Source organism: Ceratosolen solmsi, unplaced genomic scaffold (assembly GCF_000503995.2).
Source record: "Ceratosolen solmsi marchali unplaced genomic scaffold, CerSol_1.0 scaffold6, whole genome shotgun sequence".
In the NCBI taxonomy this organism is placed as follows: Eukaryota; Metazoa; Arthropoda; class Insecta; order Hymenoptera; family Agaonidae; genus Ceratosolen; species Ceratosolen solmsi.
The window spans coordinates 6,357,288-6,366,274 of NW_011948414.1; the positions used below are offsets into that span (position 1 = coordinate 6,357,288).

The 8,987-nt window shown below is 30.2% G+C and overlaps 1 protein-coding gene across 1 annotated transcript in view; it reads left to right on the forward strand.

Annotated features, from left to right (window-relative positions):
* The first annotated feature begins 3,876 nt into the window (after window positions 1-3,876).
* The window catches only part of LOC105367899 (prohormone-4), a 69,592-nt gene continuing 64,481 nt past the window's right edge, over window positions 3,877-8,987 (forward strand). Inside the window, exon 1 of the mRNA XM_011506746.1 lies at window positions 3,877-4,205. Within this exon, the coding sequence (XP_011505048.1) occupies window positions 4,058-4,205 (148 nt within the window). The 5' untranslated portion in view covers window positions 3,877-4,057. The remainder of the gene's footprint in view (window positions 4,206-8,987) is intronic.

Sequence of the window (8,987 nt, forward strand, 5' to 3'; positions counted from 1 at the left end):
ACAAAGGTATCGATATATTTACGTGATTATATCACATTAATTACAAGTATGAAAAACACTTGGATTAAAATTTTCGTCATATTTTGAATAATGTCTTAAAGACGTAATCGAAAAACTTTTTTTCTTTTTTTCTTTTATTAAATAATTTAAATAAATTATTTTAAATTTTTGTTTTGTTTTGAATTTCACATAATTAATTAAAGCTAATACATTAATACCTACTTAATGAAAATGTGTTAACCTATTTAAATACGTATTTAAAGAATATATAAATTAATTTTATTACTCTAGAAAATATCTTCATTCCGATTTTAATTTGGACGTATGGTATTTTAGAAGAAATATAGGACATTACTATATAAATTGCCATTATTCTCAAATATTATAATAGATTATCATTAAAGTATCATTAAGTATAAATAAGATTTTGAACATAAAGCTGAAAATTGTTTTATTATTTTTATTAGTTTAATTATCAATATATTATTGTAAAACAACAAATTGACAAGGAATTAAAAATGATTGCATAAATGAAATACAACTTTTTACTTTGGTAGATAAAATTAATAATTTTATCGATTATTAAAATTATATTTATATATAAAATAAATGCAAATGATTCAAATAACGCAATAGAATTTTTATTTTTGAATTATTAATATTCTACGTACATTACTAAGATACAATATAATATTGTATCTCCGTCACTACATATATCACTTCTGTTTTAGTCATTTTCAATTTCAAACCACAAAACACCATAATAATTTTATAGCTTTAATAAACATTTTAATTCTAATAATATAATAATATAGCTTTTTGGTAATGATGAAAAATTTATCTTTCGCATTTTATTCTTTTTAATAAATATGAAGAAATCAATGGATAAAAGACCAGTTAGATTGAAATACTTAAAATATGTTTTAACCACTTTGCTTATACTTTTTTTTTTATCTAAATTCATAAAAAGTTTTGCAATCGACTGAAGAACATTGAAATTATCGCAATAGCAACGCACAATGTATAATGATAAATTTTAAAGGAATAATTAAGTGAAAGGGTGTGTCTTAAAATGGTTGTTTTAAACTTGAAATCGAATATCAATGAAATTATAAGAAATACACTTTGATTGCTGTATTTTCTAAAATATTTGGCTTTAATAGTTTATATTGCGCACTCTCGAAGCACAAAGACAAGTACCTAATTCTCCATCTTCCTTTATTTTCTATTCTCTGATCCTTTTCAATGCCTGCAGTGCTTTCGTCTCGCTGAATTTTATTTCTTTTGATTTTAAAATATCTTTCCATTTAAAATACCATTTAAGCAACGAAGTCTAATATTTGAGCAGCGTTACTTACAAAGCGTGAACAATGTAAAACAAAAAGAGTGGGAGTGTTTCGATGAGAATGCAAAAAATTTAAATGCACAAGTTGAAGTGGTGCATAAATGGATTTAGTCGAGCGCAATATACTATAACTATTTTTATTATTTATAAAAATGTATCTGCAAGGTATTACAATATGATGTTAATAAAAAACAAGTATAATTCAACAAATAGAAAAATGGTTTTACTATTGCTTATATATAAGACTAAAAATGCAATTTTCTACATATATATATATATATATATATATATATATATATATATATATATATACATACATACATACACGACTAGAAATGTAATTTTCTGTATTCGAATACGACGAAAATTTCACGATGTAAAAAGACAATTTTATAGATATCAATAAGAATTTCGAGTAAAAATCAAATTTCAACGTATTTATAAAATAAAATATTGCAGATCACAGCTGACATAATCGAGGAAACAAACTAATAGCGATTATTATGATTAAAATTTACAAATAATTATTGGATTATTAATTACCACGGAAATATATACATATACGTTGAAAACTGATTACGCGTCCTCAATATGATATTATCGAAATTAAAAAATTTATGTAATTGATGTAGAATTAAATAATCATGTTAAAAGTAATTATTAAGATACGTCGATACTTTGTTTTAGCTTAGAGATTTTCGACTAATACAATTGAATAATTGTCTACGCGCTATCAAAAAAAAAAAAAAAAAAAAAAAAAAAAAAAAAAAAAAAAAAAAAAAAAATTACCATAAACTATTCGTATATAATTTGAAATTTGTATAATTTACACTCTGCAACATTTGCAGCATTGTGCTTTTTTTTCTCACTCAACGATCAAAGAAATTCATTATCTTGACAAGCAGCCATGTTCTTTGACATGTAAATTTTCCCAAAAGATAATACATAATTTTAAGCTTACATGGAGTTTAAATCGTAAGGGAAATATAAAATATCGTTTGGAAACGTGTCGAGTTCGCATGTCAGTTGCATTAAAGATAAAATTATGCGAAATCTTATCTGACCGAGCCTGACATTGTTACACCGAGGTAAAGCAACTTATTACAATAATGATATACAATTCATTAACAAAATTATCAGCCAGTCTATTTAGCGCTCATTGTTTAACGAAATTTTATATTTTCGATGAAAAGCGTAACGTATCCCGGTGCATATTGCTTACAACCGCTTCTTATAAACGAGTTTATTATTTTTTAACGGCTTATAGTACATTGATCGTTAATCTCACATCGCCCTTTATCGATCATTGGATATTACAATAAACGAACAATAAACGTTTGAATTATTTTGTTTTCCATATTGTGTAATAATTCGAGAATTAGAGTTTGATGGGGTTAATACTGTATTTTCAATTAACAGCGACTGATAGCCGAAGCTTTGTGAATAACAATATTCATTAGTTTTAAGGATGGCGAGTAGTCGATATCGAATGACGTCCTATCATCAAAGTTGCCATTAGTCATTGGCTAATAGCTTATTGTTGAAATAATCGTGAAACAGGATTTGACCAATCATTCCCTACTCCAAAATACTCGGCGTGAAATATGTGGCAGCGTATTTAATGTCCGCGCCAAGTCGTCGTAGTTACCTCGACAAATTCTCTCAAATACTCGGCATAGCCACTCCAAGACTATTTGCCGGAATATTCATGGGCTCGAAGGGGTGGCGAATCGAGCCAAAGTTACGAAACTTTAAGGGATGATCTAATATCCGCAGTGGCTGCGAATGAAGCGAGCAACGCTTCGGGTTGCACGCAAAACCAGAAAGCCTGAAAAGATAAAGAAAACAAAACGGAAAAATGAGAGAGACGAGAAAAAGAAGGAAAACAAATATGCAAAAGCGCGTTGACGCGTTAAGAAGGGGGTGGGGTTGGGCGGTAGTCGGAGATTAGTTGTAAATACGCGAAGGAAATAAAAGGTAAGTTGGCGCCTGTTGGAGGAAGCAACAATTTGCCTCGTTGCCTCGGCGCAGGGAAATGCAGGCTAATATCGGGAAAAGTGCAACGGGCGAGGTAGTGCAACGGAATGAGATGGCGAGTGGGAGTAGTGGATAGATGGGGTTGGGGGAGGGGGGAGGGGGGTTAGGAACGGATTCAGTGATGGGGATGATTGGGGGAACGGGAACGAGGTGGCGTCGATGAGTAGGTGGTATAGTTGGTAGGGTTGGGCTATCGGGGTTTGGAGGAGGAGGAGGAGGAGGAAGCGACGACGTCGGCGGCAACGGCGTCCGCGAAAGAGAGATCGAGAGAGAGAGAGAGAGAGAGAGAGAGAGAGAGAGCGGGGCATGGTCTCAGGAAGGTGGTGGTAAAAGTGCGCGTGGAAGTGGCGCCGGAGGAGAGTCCGGGGTACCGGAGGCCGAGCGGCCGAGCTGCCGAGCAGCCGAGCGCTCGAGCAGGAGAGCGAGAGGGCGCGAGGCTCGAGGCATCGATCGTCGGCCGAGGAAGAGAGGGTCCAGGGGTCCCGCCGAAGCTCTCGCAGGTGGTAGTGACTTTAGGGCGCATGCACGGGGCTGGGGGTCGCGGGGCCGCGGCGGGGCGCGAGGACGAGTCGGCGGCAGAGTTGCGGAGCGCGTCGGTCGAGCTGGAGGTGCTGAGTTTCTCGCCGAGGGCCTCGCTGCTCTGAGTGCGCGCCCCTCCGCGGCCTCCCGTCGGAGATGAGCGTCGCACGGCGCTCGGTCGTCGGGGGACCCCGGGCCGCCCTGGCACTTGGCCTCGCCCTCGTGGCCCTACTCGGGCTACCGCGGGCTGCCCTGGCGATCGACCTGGCCAGGCTGTACGGTCACGTGCCCGTCAAGCGCACCGGTGAGTCTCGCGCGCTGCCGATTTTCCTTTATTAATTTATTGGCTTCGTTGATCGAGCCGGTTGACTCGCTTGGCCTGCTTGTCTCGCTTTACCTCCGGCCCAGCTGCTGGGCCCTGCTGTAAGCGCTCACAAACCTGCCTCGCGACTCAACGGCTCTTCCCCGTATAAACGCGCTTTCCGTCACCCCTTTGTCTCCTCTTCGTGTCTGTCGCTTTTAGCAAAACTCCACTTCCAATCCCCCGACTCTTAATCCAACTACTCGAGCTACGCGTCTCCCTCTCGGCTCGTCTCGATGACTTTACAAACTATCGGAGCTGGACCAGTGCAAACACTCGTGGCCAATTCCAACTGTCAATGGAGTTGGCATTTTTGTCCGCCCGAAACTCCATTATCCTCGCGCTAACTCGACGTATCATATACTCGCCGCGTTACTTCTACCTAATCAAGTGCTCGCTTTTCTTTTCCCTTATTCTTTTCTCTCGACACGACATTATGTATTTTATCTTTGTAGTTGACAACGAAGCTTATTTTTTATTGATAAACCATTGCGTCGTTTGAATTAAGCGTTAAGATAATTGCAAGGATGAAAGAAAGGAATTTTTACCGCCCGGAACATGATGCAAATAATAATTTAATTACGAACGCGTGAGCTTTTTTCGACTTGAATGTGCCGAGAGTAGTGTTAAAATTTATTAAAAAATCTTACCTCGCTATTATTATATTATCACTTAATATATAAATAAATAAATATTGCATATTCTTTTATCTGTAATATTAAATATCAGATTCCTGTTAAATTTACTACTTATTATATTATTTGATGCATAATGTACATTGATAATCCTTAAATTTGCAAATTATTTTGTGCTATCTCTCTCTCTCTCTCTCTCTCTCTCTCTCTGTCTGTCTGCCTTTCCTTCCATTTTTATAATGAATACAACCTTACAAAAAAATTTCAAATATTCCAACATGCAGTATTAATATGATATAATTATTAACGGTTGAGAAAATTATCTTCCTACATTTATTTTGAAATATGGAATGCAAATCTATTTGTTCACATGCGATACAAGTTTTACTATTAAAAGAGAAATGTTATAAGCAAAAAAAATCTTTATTTAAAATAACAACATAATGTAAAGCAATATTGCCAAGTTCCTTTGTATTTGTTATAAAAGTATTTGGCCGTAAAATAATTTTTTTTATCGAAATGAAATTTTGATTAATGTAAAGGATTCCTCTTAAAATTAAAAGAATTATATAATTAAAAAGTTCAGAAAATGTTGACGTGTTTACATACAAAGTACATTGAAAAGTAATTTATTACACTGTCATTGATGAAAATAAGCTGAACCTTTAAGCGAAAATGAATGAATTAATAAAAGGCTTTACTGGGCTAAATAGTTTGGAATTTCCAAAATTTTCATTACAACAATTTTAATAATAACAAAAAATGTAAAGAAGAAAAAAAAATAAATCAGAAGAGAAAAAATTTAATCATTTACGATCGTCTTGTAGGTATGTGTAAATAAAAATCTCCTATGCCATTATGAAACTAAAGGGATATTTTATGTTGAAATTGTAATTTTCCAGTGAACATGTATTCTGTAATACTAAATTTTAAATATTTATAACTAAAATTACCATTTTTTGTTCAGAAAATTTTGGAAACTTACGAAACTATTATTATAAAACTCATTTGTTAATGAAAATATGAACATAATTTAAATATGAGGATATTAATTTTTAAAAAAATTTTAAATAATTAACATGCTTTTGTTTTTATTTAATACGTTTTGCAAGATAATTGGCAAACTATTTTATCCTCTTATAAAACCATTAATTAGTATTTAATTAATAAATTTTAAGTTATTTTAAAATTTGATAAAATTTAAATACTTTATTGTTTTAATTTGGAATAAAAATAAGATTTATAGTTAAAATATTATTTTATTTAAAAATTAAATTACTTTTGATCGTTCTTAATCTTTTAGATATACATTCTTTTCCTTTCCCGACTCGCATACATAAATTTTTATTTTATAGCTGTTAAAAGTTTCATCATTAAACATAATAAAGATTAATAATAATAATAATAATAATAATAATAAGTCTAATTGAATAGAATAATATTCACAAATGATTACTATTTATTACAAATAGAAACAAAATGTTTGGATATTGTGAAACTTTGCGTATTTAAAGTTTCTATTCAAATCTGTAAAATTTTTTAAAATTACGTATGATAAGATAGTTCAATCCACATTTATTTTCATGGCCTATTTTTATATTATTATCTTTAATTTACAAAAATTAATTTCGAATTTTTTAATTTATTATTAAAAAAGACATATTTAAAATGTGTGGATATTTTTAATTTAATTTTCTAATTTTTTTTTTTTTTAATAAAGAAAATCTTCATCTAATATATTACCACAAATTTAATAAAACGAACTTAAGAAATTAAACAATAGACAAGAGGGCAATGCTTCGGAAAAAAAAAGTGAATAATATTTTTGAAATTTAATTTATGGAATATTTAAAGTGGAGCTTATATTTCCAATATTTCATCTACAAGACATTCATATTTGAAAGTTCATGAAAGATCTTGACAATAACAATCAAATTTATGAGACATCAGTTTTTTATTATAAATATTTTCATATTAAACCGATTCATTATCAAAATTTATTAAATAACATTTCAGTATTGCAAATAATTGTTCAATAATCTTATATTTTACGTTAATTAATCCAGATATTGAAAAAAAACATTAAAATTGAATATTAATATAAGAAAAAAAGATTTGTTACAAGTAGATAGTAAATAAATATTAAAGAATTTTTAAATAAAGTCGATAGAGATGCAAATAATGAAGTATTCCTTTTTTCTCCGGTATTATTTTTTTTCAAACTTAGTTTTTTAATTAATGTTCGATCGCACCACCAAGGTAAATCAATTGGATTTCCTTAGCTAATTAACGAACTTTTGAGACATATTTAAACAATTATAACATTGCATAACTTATGTTTCAATAAGGGAATAATTTCGCGAATAGAAGTATTTATTTTAATTTAATGTTTCTCGATGTTTTTAAAATTTAGTAGAATTGGAAATTATAAAATATTTCGATTCCTTCTGATAAATAATCTTCATTATTTCGTAAACTGTATTAATAAATTTAAGTAAAAAATACAAATAAATAAGTAATTATAAAAAAGAAATGGTCTAAATTATCGTAATATTTCTACGTAATTATTATTAATTTAATTAAATGGCCAGTATTTAAGAATAATTATAGTAAGTACAACGTTGAATGCTTCAATAGTTGTGATTTCTGCAATACGCTACATCCGATATTTCCCGTAAATTCGCTTGATTGTTTGAAATTTTCAAATTTATTGTTCTTCAATTACTGACAAATGATTATATTTATAAAATATACTGCATAATGCAAAAATTGCATATAAAATGGATGTATTGCTTGGTGAAATTGACAGTGCTAAAGAGTTATTTTAATGAGTTTGCTTGAAGTTTATCTGTAAGCGAAAATATACAAGGATTACCATGATAAAATAAAACTAAAAATTATATTAATGAAAAGTCACGCAGCGTAAGAGAATATCAGAGATGGACATGAATGTGAAGTGATATATCTGTCGTGCTACGCCTTGTTTTCTTACCTTAATTGTTCATTAACTTCCTTCACTGCCTTTCAGAGAAGCAATTTTATGAAAAATATTCTCTGCATAAATTATTATATGCTAAGCTTATCCTTATACTACTTAATTTATGTATTGATTCGAAGCACAATATTACTGCTCAGTGTACATTATGAATTTTGGAAGTTCCTTTTTTTCTTCTTTTGTAGAGTAACTTTAGTGTCGAACACATAATTTAGACTTTGAGTAGCTAATAGTATAGCCAATACAATGTCACTTTATCATACTTAACTAACAAATGAATCAATTTAATAGTTAAATAAAATTTTATGGATCATCGCTATAATCTTCTTTCCCGCCTAACTATTAGTTCCAATAAAATAAACATTTGCAAATTTGCAAATATTATTAATAAATGAATTTTTTGGTTACAAAATTCTTGCTTATAAAATGTATTATTTCATTTTATCCTCCTCATAATAACTGCTTGAGTTTTATTGAGTTCTTCGTTTACCACTTAAGCTGTCATTCGAAAAATTTGTGAATTTCAAAAGATTAATGGAGTAATTTTAGATTGTGTGAAATTATTTCGATAAAATTTATGAGAATTTAATGAAACCTATGGCGCTTCTTATTGATTAAACTAACCTAGTAAATATAAAAACTCTTATTCTACATTACCTACTTCAACTGTAAAGTTACGTTTCTTATTAATTAAAACATTAATTTAAAAATACTTGACATATCTTAATAAAAATAAAGGTAAATCTTAATGATTTATTATATTTATTATATCGGGAAAAACTACTTTTATTGTGTCGTAGTTTAAAGTAACGTCAAACAGTATATTTTATATCATCGATTGACAAATACAATTTTATTTTACAATTACATAGAATATTGTTATTCGAATGAGAGTTCAATATTAATAATAACATAGACGATATTAAAAATTAAGTATACACACAATTTTATCAAAATTTGAATTGTAAATGTTAAAATAAATTTTAAATCAAATAATACGAAATAAGAGGCAATTTTCTAAATTATACTTATTAAATATATTATCATTATTATTATTATTGTTGTTGTTGTTGTTGTTGTTGTTTTTGTTTTTGT